This window comes from Notothenia coriiceps, unplaced genomic scaffold (assembly GCF_000735185.1).
Source record: "Notothenia coriiceps isolate Sejong01 unplaced genomic scaffold, NC01 NC01_scaffold00002119, whole genome shotgun sequence".
Taxonomy (NCBI): domain Eukaryota; kingdom Metazoa; phylum Chordata; class Actinopteri; order Perciformes; family Nototheniidae; genus Notothenia; species Notothenia coriiceps.
The window spans coordinates 37,330-58,139 of record NW_011334820.1 but is presented as its reverse complement, the minus strand read 5'-3'; the positions used below and the strand labels follow the sequence as shown (position 1 = coordinate 58,139).

General features: G+C 45.0%; 1 protein-coding gene across 1 annotated transcript in view; it reads right to left on the bottom strand.

Moving 5' to 3' along the window:
- Positions 1 to 20,810, bottom strand: part of LOC104965735 (titin-like) — a gene marked incomplete at both ends in the record, with an annotated part of 68,211 nt that overhangs the window by 11,347 nt on the left and 36,054 nt on the right. The window contains 24 exons of the mRNA XM_010794748.1: positions 436 to 562; positions 1,150 to 1,289; positions 1,717 to 1,980; positions 2,258 to 2,524; positions 2,625 to 2,891; positions 3,100 to 3,226; positions 3,520 to 3,659; positions 3,731 to 4,000; positions 4,273 to 4,551; positions 5,643 to 6,041; positions 6,861 to 6,911; positions 9,623 to 9,658; positions 10,035 to 10,109; positions 10,247 to 10,315; positions 10,468 to 10,626; positions 10,780 to 10,848; positions 11,002 to 11,067; positions 14,104 to 14,193; positions 14,293 to 14,382; positions 14,824 to 15,006; positions 15,489 to 15,548; positions 15,706 to 15,756; positions 15,958 to 16,017; positions 20,027 to 20,294. Of these exons, the coding sequence (XP_010793050.1) occupies positions 436 to 562; positions 1,150 to 1,289; positions 1,717 to 1,980; positions 2,258 to 2,524; positions 2,625 to 2,891; positions 3,100 to 3,226; positions 3,520 to 3,659; positions 3,731 to 4,000; positions 4,273 to 4,551; positions 5,643 to 6,041; positions 6,861 to 6,911; positions 9,623 to 9,658; positions 10,035 to 10,109; positions 10,247 to 10,315; positions 10,468 to 10,626; positions 10,780 to 10,848; positions 11,002 to 11,067; positions 14,104 to 14,193; positions 14,293 to 14,382; positions 14,824 to 15,006; positions 15,489 to 15,548; positions 15,706 to 15,756; positions 15,958 to 16,017; positions 20,027 to 20,294 (3,607 nt within the window). The remainder of the gene's footprint in view (positions 1 to 435; positions 563 to 1,149; positions 1,290 to 1,716; positions 1,981 to 2,257; positions 2,525 to 2,624; positions 2,892 to 3,099; positions 3,227 to 3,519; positions 3,660 to 3,730; positions 4,001 to 4,272; positions 4,552 to 5,642; positions 6,042 to 6,860; positions 6,912 to 9,622; positions 9,659 to 10,034; positions 10,110 to 10,246; positions 10,316 to 10,467; positions 10,627 to 10,779; positions 10,849 to 11,001; positions 11,068 to 14,103; positions 14,194 to 14,292; positions 14,383 to 14,823; positions 15,007 to 15,488; positions 15,549 to 15,705; positions 15,757 to 15,957; positions 16,018 to 20,026; positions 20,295 to 20,810) is intronic.

Here is a 20,810-nt window from a genome sequence, read left to right as displayed (position 1 = left end):
GAACCACAGCACTACTTTCTGTCTCTAAGGACTAATTCCTGTCTCTAAGCACTACTTCCTGTCTCTGTGTATATTAGTACACAATAACTCAGATCCAACTCAAGCATTTCCCAAAAACCCAGATTCTCTTGGAATAAAGTGGTAAATTCATTTAAAGAAAACTATAAATCAAAGTGTACATTTATATAGCCCAATATCACAAATGTACATGTTTTCTTGTCCATTCAGGATTGACTAACCCCAGGGAACATTAAATGTTGTCTCGTTAACGGTTTATTGTCTCAGAGAATCGTCTCTCTCTGTCGTCTCTTAAAGCGTTGTTTGAACTCTAACCCTCTGCATTAACTAGATTCTGATTACTGCATATTTTTAGTAATTTAAACATTGCTTCCTGGTTAGACTTCTGGTAAAGGAGGTGTATTATCTGTGGCTCACCTTTGACCTTCAGGTTGGCGGCACACTTGGCGTTGGCGGCGGCGTACGCCACCTCGCCCGTCATGGCCACCTTGCAGTTGTAGAGGATGAGAGTGTGTTTTCCTCCCTCCTCGATGATGTCCACATCCTGTTACACACACACATTAGTTAGTCTCTGACATGGATGTACAATAAGAACTGGATACAGCGTCGTTCATTCCTTTGAGAGCTGCCCATTGGCTCATGAGGACAAAATGGCCTGAGATTCTCGAGTGCAAAACGTCACAGATTACCCATCATGCCTTGCTGTCAGAGCAGAAGTACCCATTGAGATTCACCTTAAGCCCGCCTCCTGTCATTCAGCCCCACCCCGATCTCCTGCTCTCCGCTCAGTAGAATGAATGGAGAGAGATAATTCAATCTGGATTCGGCTTCTAGTGCATTTTACAACTTCAAGGACTTAATGATTATAATAAGGGCTATCACAGAGTTCATACTGGGTAGTTTATTTAGTTAAAAAAAAAGTATCCGCTGAATTGCAGACGTGTCTTTCTCCATGTTAGTCAATGGAAGAAAGTCTTTCTGGGCCCATTGACGTCACGGACTGATACAGAAGTTGTAGTACCGCCGTTCGGCCACTAGGAATATTTCCCTCAGAGTCCGGAGCACTTCCTGGGGGCTTGCTCTCTGACAGCAGGGTATCAACATGTATTCAATGAGGACAGGAAGTCTTACGGAGGACGGGGTGAGGACGTCACCGTTCAGCTTCCACTGGCCACGGACGTCGTCCTCAGAGATTTCCACCTCGAAGCGCGCCGTCTCGCCATCGAACAGCTCCACGCCATAGATCGGACGCACCACCTTAACGTCACGAGCTGCAGGCGGGACAACATTTTTATTAATGGCGTTGTTGTTGTTGTTATTATTACATTGATTTACTGTGAAATTATAGATCAAGTTTGTCCCTTCGTGTGCTTCATTCAATATAAAAAACACTTATTTTACTTACAGTTTTATCAAAACGAGATAAAGAACGTGCCTTATTGTAGGCCAGTATTTACGTGTAGAGAAATAAATAATAATTTAAGTTTTAAAAAGTCCTGATCAAAAGTACTTATTTTTACTTTTTAAAGCTCTAAATGTTTGCTAGCATAATGCCACTGTTGGTTTTTATGAGGAATCGTGAACATGTACTGTAGTTAAAGCTGCTGTGAGATAGAGAAACATGGAGAGTGTGTGCTGGAAACGTCCCCAGTCGGACACAGGGTGGGGTTGAATCCTGACTTCTCAGGTGAAGGTTACCTTCGATGTTGATGCTGGCGGTCGTCTTGTCCGTCCCGCAGTCACATACGTATTTCCCTTGGTCGCTCTGCTCCACCTTCCTCAGCACCAGAGACCTGCGGGTGCCCTCGCTCTTCATCAGCAACGTCTTGGAGGCGATGACCTCCGTCTCCTCGTGGAACCACATGACCGGCACGTCTTTGCTCAGCTCGCAGTCCAGAGACACCTCGTCCTTCTCTGTCGCAGTGTAATCCTGCAGCTTCACCACGAACACCGCGTCACCCTCTGCAACACACACACACACACACACACACACACACACTCCGTCAGACTCACACACACACTGGTTCAGATTCCCCCTCGCACACTCAGTGAGATGGATGAAGATGTGACCCCCTGCCCCCCAGAGATGGATGAAGATGGGACACCCTGCCCCCCCAGAAATGGATGAAGATGTGACCCCCTGCCCCCCAGAGATGGATGAAGATGTGACCCCCCATGAGATGGAACAGAGAGATGAAGCATGGCTGTGACAGAGCAGGCACCACAGAAGAAGAGTTACCTATGACTGTCAGCTTGGCCATGGAGTAAATGCCTTTGGCCTCTGCCTTTATCTGGCAGGTATCATCAAGACACAGCGTCCTCATTTCGAGAATGTGTCTCTTCCCTTCCACGTGCGTGAGCACCGTTCTGCTCACGTGGAGCTTCACCTCGTTGCGGTACCAAACCACAGGCACGTTATCGTGCGACAGCTCGAGCTCAAAGCGGACCGTTTTACCTTCTTTCACTGTTTGGTCTTTCAGCTGCTGCACAAACTTCAGCCTCATGCCTGCAATACACGGTAAGTGCACACAGATGGGGGGTTGGTCTCTGCCGTGGACACTTTAAACATGGACACTCAACAGGAAGCCTTTGAGGACAACACTTACCTTCCACCGCCAGCAGGGCGCTGGACCGCTGGCCCAGAACCTCCACCGTGTACTGGGCCTCATCGTCAAACTCACAGCTGTTTATGATCAGCATGTGCTTCCTGCCATCATCCATTATCTCATATTTAGGGCTGGGGGTGACGATGTCCGCCCCCCTGAACCACAGCACCTTTGACACCTCCTTGGTGACGGTGCATTCAAATTTAGCCTGTTTCTTTTCAGGCACAGAAACGTCCTTCAGCGGCTCAACAAAGCCCATCTCGATTTCTGAGAGACGCGGAGAGTCGCCGTTATTCACAGACAGAAAAGCTTACCTGACCCTCTGCTCGGACCAACAGTGTTACAGAGAGAGAGTGTGTGTGTGTGTGTGTGTGTGTGTGTGTGTGTGTGTGTGTGTGTGTGTGTGTGTGTGTGTGTGTGTGTGTGTGTGTGTGTGTGTGTGTGTGTGTGTGTGTGTGTGTGTGTGTGTGTGTACCTTTGACGGTGAGCATGGCGGTGGTGACGGCGTTCAGCGCCTGGTAGGACACTTCGCCTGCCTGGTCCAGCTGAACCTGCTTCAGGGTCATGAACCGCTTTTTGCCTTCAGACTTGATGTCGCAGGTCTGAGAGACAGGACACACTTCAGTTAGCAACAAGGATAACATCCTACTTTTAACATTGTATCTAAGTCAATATATTTAGTTCACTTTAGTTCAAAATCTTTTTGTTATGTACTTTTTTCCTCGTAACATATGTGCAATTTTAAAATAAAACGTTATTTTCTTCAGAGTCTCATCTTATCAGATTATCACACTTCTGCTCTCTTTGACTGGTGTTAAACTGGTCCTACTTTAACGTCCCGTTAGTGTTTGTGTTATTGTCTTTATTTAAATCCCCTCTCTTTGGTCGGACTCACCGGAGACCTCATTAGCACCTGTCCCCTCAGCTTCCACTCGCCCACCACATCCTCCTCGGAGATCTCTGTGTCGAAGTTGGCTTCCTCCTTCTCCACCACCTCCTGGCTGGCGAGGGGCTTCAGGACCTCGGCCTCGCGCTCTGAAACACAAACAGCAGTTCAGACCATGTTCTTGACCCTCCTCTGAAGGGGGTCTCGGAGCGGATCTGACCTCCCAAGGTGAGCTTGGCGGAGTATCTGCGGTCCTCCACGGCGATGATGTAGTCGGAGACGTCGTCTGCCTGGCAGTTGTTGACCGTCAGCGTCACGTTCTTGCCGTCCTTGTCGATCTGGATCTTGTCCGACGGAGCCAGCTCAGTGTCTCCCTTGAACCACTTCCAGTTGGGGGTGTCCTTGAACAGCTCGCACTTAAACGTAGCTTTAGCTTTCGGCTTCACATGCTGATCCCTCAGAGGCTTCACCAGCCAGTCCTTGATCACCTCTGACAAACGCACAGGGACAACATGTTAAAATAAAATCTGAGGAACAACGTTAGCAACATGTTAGTGTTTCACTGTGATAGTCTAAACTGCTGTTAGCTTCCCCTCCTGAAGGTGGACTGGTGTTGAACTGGTCTAACTTTAGCTCCTGATGGTGGACTGGTGTTGAACTGGTCTAACTTTAGCTCCTGATGGTGGACTGGTTTAAAAGTGGTGTTAGCTTCCTCCCCTGATGCTACGCTGCTGTTAGCGGCACCTCCTCTGAAGTGCTTACCGATGATCTTGACGATGGTAGTGGTCTTCACGTCCTCCTGGCCCTCCACCTCACAGGTGTAGGCGCCGGCGTCCTCCTCCGTCGCGTTCTGGATGGTGATGGCGTGCTGCATGCCGATGATGTTGATGGCCACCTTGCCGGCCTTCTTCTTCAGCAGCGCCCCGTTCCTCTTCCAGACCACCTCGCGCTCCTTGTTCAGCTCGCAGGTCAGGTACATGGGCTGGCTCTTGATGCAGGAGGTCTCCGGCTCCAGATCCTTCACCCACTTCACCGGCAGCTCTGCACAAATACACCTGTTACCAGACTGCATGCACTGCCTCTCACACACTGTCCTGTCTGCTTATTACTACTAATAATAATAATATAATAACATTTCATTTATATAGCACACTTTAAATACAATGTTATCTCAAGATGATTTTACTGCAGTACAGCGCCCTCTAGTGGTGGACACACGTCCTGTTTGGACAGTTACTGTGAGTTTCAGTTCAGACACCTTTTTGTTGTAGAAGGCTGCAAACGTTGATATACCTCAGTCTTTGAGAAGGTACAATCTGTAGGTGTTTTGTTTAGACAGACATTTAACATCTTCTGCAACCTTTATTTAGCCTTATTACACGGCCTAGTTCAATACTCGATTGTGATTGGTCAATTTGGACCTGTCAGAGGTTGTTGATACTTGATAACAGACTGCTAACCAAAATAATGACCGCTGCTGAGGAGGATCAAGAAAAGAGGTTAAAAGACAGCAACTTCAGAGAAATCACCGGAACAACACAGACAGGAAGTAAACACTAACGGGAACCGCGGAAGAAGACGGACGATCGACGATTTTTAAGTCAATAAAATCATTTTCAATCAGTATATGGAGTCAAGTTGTTGGTTTATGTAGTTGTGGCCATGTAACAAGCGGAATAATGTGCAGCGAGGCGGGGGTCGTGAAGACCTTAACGACCCCCGCCTCGCTGCACATGATGTTTATTTACTTATGTTTGTGTTGTTGGATGGATGCTGAAGATTCATATTCCATACTTCTACATAAGTCTACAGATCTCTCAAACTGAAAACTCAAATGTTTTTCTTGCTCTTACAAAAGTCTGGCTTGTTTGAATCGATTTATTGCACTGGAAATGTATGTAATAATGTTTATTGCTCTAAGTTATTGTCTTTTCTTTTAGTATTACAGTTTAAGTAGTACTATTTAAGTTTCAATTTCACAACGCTTCATTAAAAGACCTAAAGTCAGCTCCCTGAGCCGTGTGTAAGGTGTGCTGAGGCCTAACGGCATCATAAAGTAGGTCCAGCCCCTGAGGGCCCTGGGCTGCAGACAGAAACAACCTCAGGTCATCCTCTATTGAATCTGTGTTTACCTTCCACCACCAGCTTGGCGGTGCATGTGATTTCCTTGCCGGCGTTCTTGGCGACGCAGGTGTACTCGCCGGTGTCCGACAGCTGCACGTCGATGATGTTCAGCTTGCGGTCTTTGCCGTCAGCGGTGAACTTGTGCTTGGGGCCCTCGCGCAGGTTGGTGCCGTCCTTCATCCAGGTGGTGATGGCGGTGGAGGGCGACACCTCGCACTCGAACACGGCGGAGGATCCGATGGACTCGGCCTCCAGAAGCAAGATGTCCTTGATCTTCTTCACAAACTTCAGAGGCACCGCCTTCAGCTTGAACCCTCCGAAGGGATCCTCCGGGGGGGTCGGGCCTCTTCCTCCGGACTTCAGGCCGCGGCCTCTGCCGGCATCACCGGGAGACGGGGTCTGTCTCGCTGCAAGGCCACAGACACAATGTTACTTACTCACATCAGACTTCACACAGAGGGAAGGCTTGAAGACACTGAGCTTACCGTAGGTAAGACGTCAATCAGTGGAAGTAACATAAAACAGGGTTAGGGTAAAGATTCTGAAGCATATAGTCACTCTGTTGAGCTGCTACAGGGTTACCAAAGAACACAACAACATAAACAACAAACCACGCAAACAACACAAAGAGGAAGATGGAGAAGCTAAATACCTACCTATGCTATTGCAGAAAATAAGGACAATATAAACCTTGATTTCAGCCAAATGCAGTGTTTCTATTGGCTGATATCAGTGTGGTAGAGCTGCCTCTAATGATGGCTTATATTAGGCTATAAAACATCAGAAAATATCAGAAAAAGGCCATCAAAAATTCTCAGTCCGATGTGATTTGTTTGAATGTCTAAAGAGTTGAGAAAGTGAAAACAGACTTTCATTTCAAACTTTAAAATGACTCTCAAATCATTAAATGATCGAATAGTTGAAGGTTGTTTTTTCTGTCTATCTTATGTTGCAGCCCGATAGTGTATGAATGTAAAGATACCTGGTGATTGGGTATGTGATACTACTTCCTGATACCTCTACAGTAACAGACGTACAAGAGGTTTCCCTCAAAGACAACAAGATTTTAAATCTGTCCGCACTCGACAGATTTACGTAGAAAAAGTTTGAGGCCAGAAGATGAAAAGCTGAACACACAAACACATTAGGTTTTGTAAGAAAGGACAGACAAGAAAACACCCAAAGAGCAAACGTTAGTAAATGAACTACTTTATATCAGTTCATACCCCCGAGTCCTCGGCCTCGGCCCTTTGGCGCCTCCTCTGATGGTTTTCCATCTGAACAAGAGACAACAAGAGGAGTTTAGAGTTCCTCTGATGATCCAGCAGAAACCAAGACTAAGATGTACACATTCACAGACATGAGAACATTGAAAGGACATTTCACAGTGAAGAGGACAGAGATGGACAGAATAATAGGACCACAAGATGAAAGAATATGCAAAAAACTATAAGCTGAAGTTAAGGTAATATTGGAAAGACAACATGAGGACTGCACAGAGATGAAGAGGATGAAGAAGATGGAGTAGATATTCACGGATGAAAGAATAATGGGAGCGGGGACGGGAATTGAGAAGTGCTTCTTCCAAGTTCCCATCCCTGAATGGAACAAGATGAAGACTAACATGAATGGACGATGCAGGAAAACGACAAACTAGAAAGGTACTAGTTGTTGTGAAAGACATGATGAAGACACATTGAGGACAGACATTATATGATGGACATCACTGAGATGAATAGGATGAAGATGAGTATTAATGGAGTAGGGATGGGAATCGAAAACTGGTTTTAGTGGTCTGATCTTTTGGTATCTCAATTTCAATTCTTCATCTTCCAAAAGTTTTGCTCCAGTTTAAACTAACAATTCCCCTTGGGACAAGATGAAGACAAACATGGGTGGAGGACATGATGAACACATTGAGGACAGACATGAAATGACAGTGTCTCGGTGGAAGAATGGCGGATGAATACATAAGCTGCAGATGGCGTGATGAGGATTAGATGAGTTTTGAGATGGATGAAGGGGCTCCAGAGTCCTCAGACGTCGGCCTTGGTCTCACCTCGTCTGGCGCCTGGCATGCCGGGAGTCTGCCGCTCCCCGTCCTCCGCTTCACCCTCCCAGTCCTCGGGGGGGACCAGCTCCCAGCCCCAGGCCTCGTCCTCCTCCTCGCCCTCCTTCACCTCCGCCTCCTCTTCAAACACCTCCTCCTCCGGCTGGGTGGGAACCTTCTGCATCTGCACGGCCCCGGGGGAAACCTCCTTCCCCAGCGGGATCCTTCCTCTACCGGGAGCTTCCTCCGGTGGGGTTTTCCTCGGGGTCTTTTTGAGCGTGACAGCTTCAACTGAGTCTTTAGGTGAAATCGTTTTTTCCACCTTAGGTGATGGAGTCTTCCTCAGCTCGGCCTTCCTCAGCTGCTCGATAGGTTTGACAGGTTTTTCTTCAACTACCTTATCTTTAGCGGCTCTTGGCGAGTGAGTCTTTTTGAGCTCGACACCTTTCTTTAAGATGTCTGCTGGTTTCTGTGGGGTCTCTTTCTTCCCCGGTGGACTGGCCTTCCTGTCTGGAGCAGCTTCCTCTTTCTCATCATCCTTTTGGGGTTTTGCAGTCTTTTCTACTTTCTTAAGATCTTTAGGAGTTTCCTCACTTAGAGCTCGACGGGGTACCTTTGTATCCACAGGTTTCTTTTTCTCTTCCTCGGACGCTTTCTCTGGCTTCTCTTTAGGCTTGGTGAAAGGCTTCAACATGACCTGGTCTTCGCCGACGTCAGCAGTGACTTCTGGACTCGAGTTGGCGGGTTGGTCTTCGCTGTGTTTTATCGCAGCTGCAGGTTGATCTATCTGAGGCGTCTCGACTCTCTTGTATGGAGTGCGTTCACTTTCTGTCTTTGCCTCGGCTTCTTCCATAGATTTGGCCGGTTCAGGGGCTTCAGGTTTCTTAGGTTTTTCAAAAGGTTTCAAAGTCACTGCTTCTTGCTCCTCACCTTTCTTTGGCAACTTCTTTATTTTCTTTTTAGAAAAATCTGGTTCTGGTTCTTCCTCTTTTGGTGCTTTAGGGGTTCGGGTCCATCTGGACTTCTCATCTTCTGTCTCAAGTTCCTCCGGCTCCTCCATGTGACCCGAGTCAGGCGAGTCTTCAGCGGCGGTAAAGACTCGTTCAGGCCTTACCACCGTTAGCAGCTCTCGATCCTCTCGATGGCGAAGTTTCTGAACGCTCAGCTCTGAATCATAATGCCTCGTCACTTCACATTTTTGAGTTATGACCTCCTTCTCTGGCTCTTTGGGCTTAGTTGGCACCTTTTTCAACTGGATCCTGTGCGGTTCTTCTTCTGGTTTCCCTGATTTCTCAAAGGGTTTCAGTTTGGTTGAGTCTTTCTTTTCATCAGCCTTTGGCAGTTTGGTTATTTTCTTCTTCTCAACCTTTGGCACCTCAGGTTCTTCCTCTTTTTGAGATTTTGGAGTTCTTGTCCATCCTACTTTTTCTGTTGTTTTCACTGTAACTGTTACCCTCTCAGCTTCCTCAAACTGGCCTAACTTTGCCGTCTGCTCCTCCGCGGTGAAGACTCGCTCGGTCCTCCCGAGGGTGATTATGTCTCGATCATCTCTCTCGTGAAGTCCGTGAACCGCCAGTTCTACGTCCTGGAGCTTTGTCACTTCTGCTTTATGGGTTTCGACCTGTTTCTCAGGCTCTGGAGGTTTCACCGGGACCTTCTTCAACTTAACGACCTCCAGCTCCGGCTCCTTCTCTTTGGGTCCTCTGAGAACCCTACTCTTCAACTTAGGAGATTCAGGGGTTTTTGTCTCCTGAACAGGGATCTTACCCTTTTGCTTAAGAGCCGTCACTGTGGTTGAGGTAGTAAATACATTCACAAACAGGGAACTCAACATTTCATCTGCCACTTTACAACACAGGACTCACACCGCTTCAACATGTAAAACAAGAGATGTGTTGGTTGTTTATAAGCGAATAACTAATATGGCAGGATGTATACCTGTAGTTGGTCCAGGTGCTGAAACTGGTCCCTTGTCTGCAATAATTTAAAAGAGATAGAAACAAGTCAACACAATACAAACAAAAGAAGGTTAATGTATTTTTTCAGACGGACTGGAGTTAAGAAAGTGTGGCATGCTTTTGTATTTTCGTACAAAAGTTAAGAGATTTTTTTTAAGGTTATTTGGACTCTTTTAACATGTATAGTTAATTTGAAACACTTGAATTAAACAAACAGTAGGTTGCCAGTTAAAGACAGAACTAGACATTAAAGGCATTTCTACAATCAAGGCTCAGATTTCCTTTTATGAAGACTGAAGCGTCACATAAGAAACGCTTTAAAGCCGGAGACAAACAGAAGAGATCATCATAAACATATTGAACATAGATGAGAGCTACAGAAGAGGTGTTACCTTCAGGCGGAGAGGCTGCTGGAGAGGCCTGTACGCCCGGTGGGGAGGGTGTCTTGGCCACCGGTGAAACTTGAGCTACAAGAACGCCAACTTGATTAAATCACTGGCAAAGATCTGGTCAACAAGATACTGACAAAACTGAACTAACCAGACAGTTAAAGAATTTAGACCAAGAGAGGACAAACAACATAAAGGACACACAGAAGAACTACCTGCTGGAGGAACCACTTTTTCTGCTGGAGTCTTTGGTGCAGACACTTTCTTTTCCTCTGGAGGAGACACTTAGGAGCACAAGATACCAAAGGTCACGAACAAAAGACATTCAACAGATTCAAGATGTTAAGAGTGCACAGACAGAGAGGAATCAGAAAACATGAAAGGTCTCCAGATACAACACAAACAGAAGACAGATGTGCAAAGGTGAAAGAACTACCTGCAGGAGGAGTGACTTTAGCTGCAGGAGGAGTGACTTTAGCTGGAGGAGGAGTGACTTTAGCTGCAGGAGGAGTGACTTTAGCTGCAGGAGGAGTGACTTTAGCTGCAGGAGCTGCAGGCTTTGGTGCAGATGGTTTCTTTTCCTCTGGGGGAGACGCTTTAAAATACAAGATGCCAAGATCATGACCAACACAAGAACAGGGTCAATGAAGGACAGACAGATGCAAGATGAGACTGAGGGTGATCAGTCAGCTCAGAAGACAACAGACGGACATTTAGCTCACAACAACATACTGAAGAAGGAGTATACCTGCAGGAGGAGCAACCTTCTGTGCAGGAGCTGCAGGTGCAGATGGTTTCTTCTCCTCTGGGGGAGACACTTTGGGAATACAAGACGCCAAGGTCAAGACCAAGACAACAGTTGGTGGAAACATAGCAGTGACAGGAACAGTTCACAACATGAAATACAGAAGAAGAACACAAACAGAAGAGGAAACAGACTCTTGATGAGCCAGCAGTATTTAGTGACTACCTGCAGGAGGAGCAGCGGCTGCAGGAGATAAAGGTGCAGCTGGCTTCCTCTCCTCTGGGGGAGACACTTTGGGAATACAACATACCAAGATTACGACCAAGAAAAAACATGGTCAATCAAGAAGACAAAAACACAAACAGGGAGAAGAGGGAAATAGACCAAGAGAGGTTCTTTAGTGGCGAACCAAAGTACTGACACACAAACACGTTACAGAGACAATGGACGAGGAAGGCTGACTGTGATCATTAGTGTAATGTGTACCATCAGTGATATCATGTGTGTGTACATGTGAGGTTCTTTAAGAGGGTTGATCTTATGGCGATCACGAGCCTTCGCGGCTCTAATAAGAATACCTGTCTGAAGAGTTTGTTGTTCGCTCTTCTTTGCTTTTTCATCATCTTCTCTTGGAGAGCTTCTTACTTCTTTGGCAGAATCCACCTCGGGGGTGAATACTGTTTGTGCCAGGGAAGCAGGTGTTTTAAAGACAAGAGCTTCTTCTTCAGGGAGAGGAGGTTCATTCTTCTGTGGTGGGACTTCAGGTGTTTTACTTGGAGCCACCTCAGGCTTAGTGACAGTCTTCTTCTGTGGTGGGACTTCAGGTGTTTTACTTGGAGCCACCTCAGGTTTAGTGACAGTCTTCTTCTGTGGTGGGACTTCAGGTGTTTTACTTGGAGCCACCTCAGGTTTAGTGACAGTCTTCTTCTGTGGTGGGACTTCAGGTGTTTTACTTGGAGCCACCTCAGGTTTAGTGACAGTCTTCTTCTGTGGTGGGACTTCAGGTGTTTTACTTGGAGCCACCTCAGGTTTAGTGATAGGTTTCTTGTATGGAGTCACTTCTTCAGGAGAAGCTTTGGGAAGTTTAGGAGACGTCTTCTCTGTAGGCAAAACAGCTTCTTTTGGTGGTGAAATGTCTTTCTCAAGGTAGACTGCTCTCTCAGGCGGAGGGGTACAAACTGGTGCAGGGCAGGACACTTCTGTGCTTGCTGGTACGGATCCTGTTGCTGGAATCAGTTCTTCTTCAAAGGACTTGTCTGCAGACACAGGGGTCGGTTTTTCCAGAGGTACAACATCTTCTAGACGGACACAGATTCCTTCCATCTTCCTAGTAATCATGACTTCCTTTTTGGGAGGAGAAGGAGTGGTTTGAGTTGGGACTTGGGGTGTGTCATGTTCAAGAGGAATGGTTCTTTCTTTCATAGCTTGTTTCGAAACAGCGACTTCTTTAGGCTTCTTTGGGGCAGTGACTTCTTTAGATGTAGAAGAGGTTTTGGGTTTAACAAGATCCTCCATTTGCAGTTCTTCAATGTCTTCATAGTGTACCGGTGCAACTACAACGTCAGCTTCCACAAGTTTTTTCTGTTGAGTTTTCTTGTAGGACGGTACCTCTTTTTGGGATGTGGATCCAGTGTCAGGAGGAATAACTTCTTGCTTCGTGGGACGAGTTACTTCAGGTGGAGTCGTGTGTTCTCTTCCTGATGGAAAATGTTCAGTCTTCTTTAGGGTAGGAGGGACAGACCTAGAAGACAATTCTTCTGTCTGGTTCAACACTTGGTCTTCTGGTTTTTCAACCTCATATTCTGGCTCTTCGACTTGCTGACCCCGGTTGTATCCTGAAGAAACCTCGTCCCTTTTCTGCTGTCTTATTTCTCGTTTTTCTACCACCGACTCCCTCACCTCCACTGCCATCTCATACGTCCTGACTTCCTCTGTCAGAGAGATTCTCTCTACTTGAAGCGTCCTCACAGACGACTCCCTGCTGTCTTCAAACGTGTCTGTTGTTTCCTTAAGATCCCTCATCTGAGGAACTGTTATTTTTAAGATTTCACCCAAGATTGAAGATTTGCACCATGGAGCGGTGGCCAAGAGAAAGACACAAGACAAGAACCATCAAGACACAGAAACACAGACTTCAGTGTGACATGTATTCTGATGCGAGCCTAAGTGTAGTGAATTACTGCCTCTCTACATCGACTAGTACTTCTCTAGAAGGAATAAACTAATCTAGATCCTGGAACAAATTAATACAATAAGTCAAACTACAAAACAGTGATGCACATTAGCTGGAGCTGTTGTTTCCTGTGGTATCTCCCTTTGTTTACTGTGTTGATAACTGATATGATGCAACATGTCGCCACACATGACAGAACACACATCAACTTTTAGCTAATGGATAAGAATAGTAATACATAAGAATACCGAGTTAGAAGACCAAGATGAAGAAGGATTAGTTAATAAGAGGTTCAGATTTGTCTACCTGGTTGCAGAGGCTTTTGAGCCGGAAGAGTTTGCTTTGGTGTTTCCAAGACTTGTGGTGGTGCTTCAGAAACCATTTTGTGTGCCACTGGAGACCTTTGTGGTTCTCCTGGGACCTCCTTTGGTGCTTCAGGAACCTTCTTTGGTTCTTCTGGAACCTTCTTTGGTGCTTCAGGAACCTTCTTTGGTAGTTCAGGAACTTTCTTTGGTTCTTCTGGGACCTTCTTTGGTGCTTCAGGAACCTTCTTTGGTTCTTCTGGGACCTTCTTTGGTGCTTCAGGAACTTCTTTGGTTCTTCTGGGACCTTCTTTGGCAGTTCAGGAACTTTCTTTGGTTCTTCTGGGACCTTCTTTGGTGCTTCAGGAACCTTCTTTGGTACTTCAGGGACCTTCTTTGGTGCTTCAGGAACCTTCTTTGGTACTTCAGGAACCTTCTTTGGTTCTTCTGGGACCTTCTTTGGCACTTCAGGAACCTTCTTTGGTTCTTCTGGGACCTTCTTTGGTGCTTCAGGAACCTTCTTTGGCACTTCAGGAACCTTCTTTGGTGCTTCAGGAACCCTCTGTGTTTCTTCCAGAACCTTCCCTGGTGTTTCTGGCTCCATTTGTCTTGGAGCTTCAGATGTCTTCAGCTCTGAGAGAACTTTGAATAACATTAATTCAAAAGATGATTAACTTATTAAGAGCATTTTAAAAGTGCCAGTTTCACTCTAACGAGTGCTCAAAGATATTCAAAGAAGACATTTCGGAAAGATTACATTCCATTTAAAGCAGAACAGGAGAAACAGACTTGAACATGAGTAACAGCACAAACAGGAAACAGAAGAAGGACCAGTGAGGAACGTCTCGGTACCTTTGGTTGGAGCAGCTTCAGCCTTGGGGGCAGGAACCTTTGGTGCAGGCGGCTGAACTACAGGCTCCTCTGGTCTGGGTTCTTCCCACACTTAAGAGAACATGATGCAAAGTTTAGCAACAGGTGAAGACCAAGGCTAAGTGAAAGAGAACACTCTGAACGAGTGAAGGACTCTAAAGATCTCAGTACCTTTAGCAGGACCAGGTTCTGCTGATGGGGGGGTAACCTTTGCTGCAGGAGGCTGAACTACAGCTGCTTCAGGCTTTGGACGTTCTGCGGCTTTAAAGAACATTATATATATATATATATATATATGTTCAATAACATACTGGTAACAAACAACATTACAGTCCACTCTAACGAGTGCTGCTACTGAAACACATCACAACACAAGTCAAAGAGTTCACAGACGGTCCCAGACCTTCGAGGGCCGGGTGGTTTGTCTTCAGAACATTACAAGGTTTTCCTCCACATTTATCAGAAGATTATTGTAGAAACTAGCTGGAGCTTGTCGGCAAAACATTACAGCAAAGGTCTATCCAAACCTCCTGAAACCCAAACCCCAGATACATGAAATACATTTAAAGAGGTTAACAGTGATCAACACTCAAGAACCATGTTGAAGAGTTATACCTGCAGATCACAGCAACATGGAACCAACAACTAGAAAGACTGGGTTAGAGAACGTCTTTCTAGAACAGAAGAATAAGTGTACTTTACCTCTGGCCTTAGGGGCTTCTTGAGGTGTCTTTGCTTCAGCCTTGGCTTCTTTAGTTTCAGTTTTCAGCTCTTTGGGTTCCTCCGCCCTCGGTCTGGGCTCGGGGGGAGTGGTCTTTGGCTTGGCTGAAGGTTTTGGTTGGTAAGGTTCCGGAGAGACCTTTCTGAGAACCTTTTGTTCAGGTTCTTCAAGGTTAACAGAGAAATAGGTAAAGAAGAGGTGAAGAAAGAAGGGATAAGAGACAGAACATCAAGATACATTAATAACAGACGGACGAACGGACAGACAGAACGACCGACAGACGACGATGCTCTGAACGCATCTGAGGAAGATCAGCAGAGACTCTTGAACAACATGAAGCTTCACTGACAGCAACAAAAAATCATTGTAAATAAATAAATATATATAGTATGCTGAAATACTGCTTGTAAAATTTGAATGTGTGAGAAAAAAAAGTTCATTAATTTGTTAACATATTCCGGTTTGGTGTAAAGACAGTGAGCCGACAAAGACTCTAAGAGGACAGACAAATAAGATAAGATCACATAAGATAAGATCAAATAAGATAAGATCAAATAAGATAAGATCAAATAAGATAAGATCAAATAAAATAAGATCAAATAAGATAAGATCAAATCATATAGAATAAGATGGGTCTGGGTGTTACCTGCTGATCGGTCGGCGTCTCCTCGCCTTGGCTCGTCCTTCGTCTTCCTCGCTTCAGATTCTTTAAAATATTATCACCATGTCAGATTTCTGATCAACGCTAACATCAAGAACTCATCAAGAGATTTAAATAAAGACAAAACAACAATAGGAAGTACATGAAAGACAAACAGGAAGTGGGTATAATTTAAGAGAATAAAAGCGGTATGTGCAGATACCTCTGAAGGCAGCTGAAGATCTCTGATCCTCCGAACTGAAAACCTCAGACACTGAGGAAAAGAGAGGCAACGTTAACACACTGTGGGGGGAGAGGGGGGGGGAGGAAGAAGAGGGGGAAGAGGAAGAAGGATAAGAATACTCTATGGAAAGAGAGAAGCTTCTAGAAGCAGCAGGAAGCGTTTCAGGACAAACACCACGAGCGGCCTGATGTCTACAGCCTCTAGCATTGAGACAGGTGAAGAGGACATTACCTGAAGACACGTCTCCTGTCTCTGTCCACTCGCCTGTCTCTTCTACTGCCTGTCTCACTCCTGCAGGGAGGAAAACCAACTTAGAGACAGACAGGTGTGAAAAGATGTGAGACAGACAGGTAGAGACAGACAGGTGTGTAAAGAAGTCAGATAGACAGGTGTGTAAAGATGTGAGACAGACAGGTAGAGACAGACAGGTGTGTAAAGAAGTCAGATAGACAGGTGTGTAAAGATGTGAGACAGACAGGTAGAGACAGACAGGTGTGTAAAGAAGTCAGATAGACAGGTAGAGTATGTGGACGAAGAAAATTGGCAACAGACAGGCAGAAGACAAGTGGACAGACAGGCAGAGGACAAGAGGACAGACAGGTAATTAAAGCTGTCAGACAGACAGGTAGAGACATACAGGTAATTAAAGCTGTCAGACAGTTTTAGTGTGATAAAGTGTTGATACCTGTGGAGGAGAAGCGAACAGAGGCGGTCTCTTCAACTCTTTCCACAGCTACACGTTAAAGATAATCACAATCAATAATAATAATAATAATAAAGATAATAATATTTCAAGAAAATTAAAGATGTGCAGTTTGTGCAGAAGAAGACTAACAGTCTTATTTTCCAGATTTAATCACAAACACAATACATTCAGACTTTCATCTAAATCAATTCCTAATTTATTTGAAATTACATTTGTAATTGAAATTGATGAGATTAGGTCCAGAACATATATGTAATTGTTTAATGAATGTTAAGACTGAGGTCTGATATCTGGATTCAGTCTCAACTAATCCTGGATTAAAAACAAATTAGAAATGGATTTTAATCTTATTAAAACTTGTTTAAAATGAAAGATCTTAATGTTGCAATTTACAGATTCAGGTTGCAGATAATCTTCTTCTGCGACAGGAAGGAATTATTACATTTCTGCAAACCGGTTCACACGATCATTAACAAATATTAAAGATTGTTAAAGGGCTCACTGATTATTAAAAGGTTCACCTGATTGTTAACGAGTTCACTGATTGTTAAAAAGCTCACCTTATTGTTAACGAGTTCACTGATTGTTAAAGGGTTCACTGATTGTTAAAGGGTTCACCTGATGGTTAACGAGTTCACTGATTGTTAACGAGTTCACTGATTGTTAACGAGTTCACTGATTGTTAACGGGTTCACTGATTGTTAACGAGTTCACCTGATTGTTAATGGGTTCACTGATTGTTAACGAGTTCACCTGATTGTTAAAGGGTTCACTGATTGTTAACGAGTTCACCTGATTGTTAACGGGTTCACTGATTGTTAACGAGTTCACCTGATTGTTAACGGGTTCACTGATTGTTAAAGAGTTCACTGATTGTTAAAGGGTTTACCTGATTGTTAAAGGGTTCACTGATTGTTAACGAGTTCACCTGATTGTTAACGGGTTCACCTGATTGTTAAAGGGTTCACTGATTGTTAAAGGGTTCACCTGATTGTTAACGGGTTCACTGATTGTTAACGGGTTCACTGATTGTTAACGGTTGTTAACGGGTTCACTGATTGTTAACGGGTTCACTGATTGTTAACGGTTGTTAACGGGTTCGCTGATTGTTAACGGGTTCACTTATTGTTAACGATTGTTAACGGTTGTTAAAGGGTTCACTGATTGTTAAAGGGTTCACTGATTGTTAACGATTGTTAATGGGTTCACTGATTGTTAACGGGTTCACTGATTGTTAACGGTTGTTAAAGGGTTCACTGATTGTTAACGGTTGTTAACGGGTTCACTGATTGTTAACGATTGTTAACGGGTTCACTGATTGTTAACGGTTGTTAACGGGTTCACTGATTGTTAACGGTTGTTAAAGGGTTCACACGATGGAAGGAGTTTGAGTTGATGATGGATGACAGTAATGATACAGAAGAATATTTTTTAATTTAGGATGGAGTCTTCATAAACCGTTAGTACTCATGGTTAAATATTATAAATGAATATCTGCTGTACCTGTCACTGTCCGTTCTTCGTAGAGATAAGACTGAGAGGAGTCTTTGGCAGAAGAAGATATTAATGAGAATATGTTTTATATTGGTATATAAAGAGTTATAAGAGAGACAGGAAGTCTCACCTCTAACGAACAGAGAGGCAGCGCCGGGGAACTGAAGGGAGTCGGGGACGTCTGTGGGTCGAACAGCACCATTAATATTAACTCACAACATCTCCTTTAATTAGATCTTCAGACTGTTTGAAGCCAGAGTAAAAGTCCACAGTTCCTCCCTTTCAAAATACAAGTCAGAGTTATTTGAACCAATCAGCCTCGCTTTAATAATCAATATATTTTATATATTTTGCACTTTCACGTTAAATATTATTTAGACCAGATTGCAATACCCAATTATTTGTGGATACTCTTTATATCATAAGCGTATTCTGTTAAATAATACAAATAAATACAAACCCACCAAATGATTGAACATTTGAAGGCCTAAAGCGAGGACCGTTCATCTCTTTCAGTTTGTAATTAAAGGGGAGGAAGTTTGACTGCCTGTATTTATTGAAAGTACTCACCCTGAGGGGCGCTGCCTAAGCCCACCTCTGCGGAGACAACATGAAGTTAGAGCGTTTCATTACTTAACTTCAATTCAAACTAAAGATAGCGTTTGTGTTTACGGACCTCGGCCCGACAGGAAGAGCTCGGCCGAGCTGCGAGCTTCACCCAGAGCGTCGACCCGAGCGATGACCGAGTACACGCCTACAGAGATAACACCATCATTTATTACCACATCTCTTTCTGCTATAACATCTCACTTCACTATAATATCTATGTCTCCTTTAACCGTGCCTTATAATTGCACTTTTAGCTGAAACCATTATTTTATCGCTTTTTTTTGTTTGTGTATTTTTTATATTTTTGTATTATAATGTGTTCAATGTGAGGCACTTTGAATTGCCTCTGTGTCTTAAAATGTGCTATAGAAATAAACTGAACTAACCTTGAACTGTGACCTCCACACAGTGACCACCAGGTCTTATTATGTGTTGGCGCTTCCTGTGTCCAGTGTAATTGCTATAACCCCAGCTTTATCAACCTTTACTTGCCAAATAAACTGTTTTTAAGGTTTTATACAAACTGTTATTTAGTTATTAACAGTTTTTCCAGGCATGAAACTCACTATTTAGATTAGCAATATGTGGTTACTCATTAACAGAGGACTTGCAGTGTGGCTGTGGATGATCTCTAATTAAACTCCCTGTCTACAAAAGCTGATAGCGCTAAACCTGAGGAATTGAGACATAAGGGTTTGAACAGGAAGTGGAGAAAGGGCTTCATAAGGTGATTAAATAGAAACATTTGACCCTCTCAATATGAAATGAATCTATATTAATGGTCAGATTTCTGCTTTTTAGGACAGACCTTCGTCCTCCGCTGTCACGTTGACGATGGTCATGAAGTGGCGGCGGCCATCCGTCCTGAACTCGTACTTCGGGCTCTCGCTGAGCTCCCATGATCCTTTGTACCACGCCACGGAGGCGTGGTCGAAACCCAGCTCGCACTCGAAGGTGGCGCGATGGCGCTCGCTCACTTCGATGCTCCGGATGCTTTTGGTGAACTGGATCTGTTCCCCTGAACCACCCGGGTCATAAGAGAGGGGTTTGATCATGAGGCCCAGAGGGGGGTCGAGAGAAACACTTAACACAAGCAAACACAGGGTAACGAGGAACAAAGGCAAGAGGAAGAAGCTAAAGGAAGCAGATACAGACGGATTAAGAGGAACCAAGTCAAGCCAAATACACACTTGATATAAAGGCAGAGTGAAGAGGAACACATCCAGAATAAAGAGGACGAACAACTCAGGAACACATCCAGAATAAAGAGGACGAACAACTCAGGAACACATCCAGAATAAAGAGGACGAACAACTCAGGAACACATCCAGAATAAAGAGGACGAACAACTCAGGAACACATCCAGAATAAACAGGCACACACAGGTAAAGAGGTCAGTGGGGGTCAGCTCAGTACGGCTCACCAGGTGGTGAAAAACCGCTACAGACAGGAAGTGGCCGGTCTCTCTGTGGACAGGAAGTGAGTGCGTACCTGTGACGGTGAGCTTGGCGTTGGATATGTGCGGTCCACACACCACCCGGTAGTTGCCCTGGTCCTGGCCCGAGCACTTCTTGATGTTCAGGAAGTGGCGTTCACCCTCGCTGCCGATGTCGTACCTGTCTCCGGCCTCCAGCTTCTGCGTGCCTTTGTACCAGGTGAGGCAGATCTCGGGGTAGTTGATGCGCAGGCGGCACTGGAAGGTGGCGCTCTGGCTCTCCGGAGCCGTCTGGTCGCTGATGTCCTCGAGGACCGACACCGGCTGAGAGGACAAATAACCCAATGAATCCACTTCCTTCTGAATCATTTAGACGTTACTTTAGGAATTCATTCTCACAACAGGCTGACTTCTTTCAAAGGTCTCCTATTATACTATGTTAGGCATATATTATAGGTCTGATACAAGGACATGTCTCTGAAGTGTCCTGCTCCAAACCCCAAACAGATCCTTGTAGCCCCCCCCCTCTCTTCCAGCTGTTACTAAGGACATGTCTCTGAAGTGTCCTGCTCCAAACCCCAAACAGATCCTTGTAGCCCCCCCCCTCTCTTCCAGCTGTTACTAAGGACATGTCTCTGAAGTGTCCTGCTCCAAACCCCAAACAGATCCTTGTAGCCCCCCCCCTCTCTTCCAGCTGTTACTAAGGACATGTCTCTGAAGTGTCCTGCTCCAAACCCCAAACAGATCCTTGTAGCCCCCCCCTCTCTTCCAGCTGTTACTAAGGACATGTCTCTGAAGTGTCCTGCTCCAAACCCCAAACAGATCCTTGTAGCCCCCCCC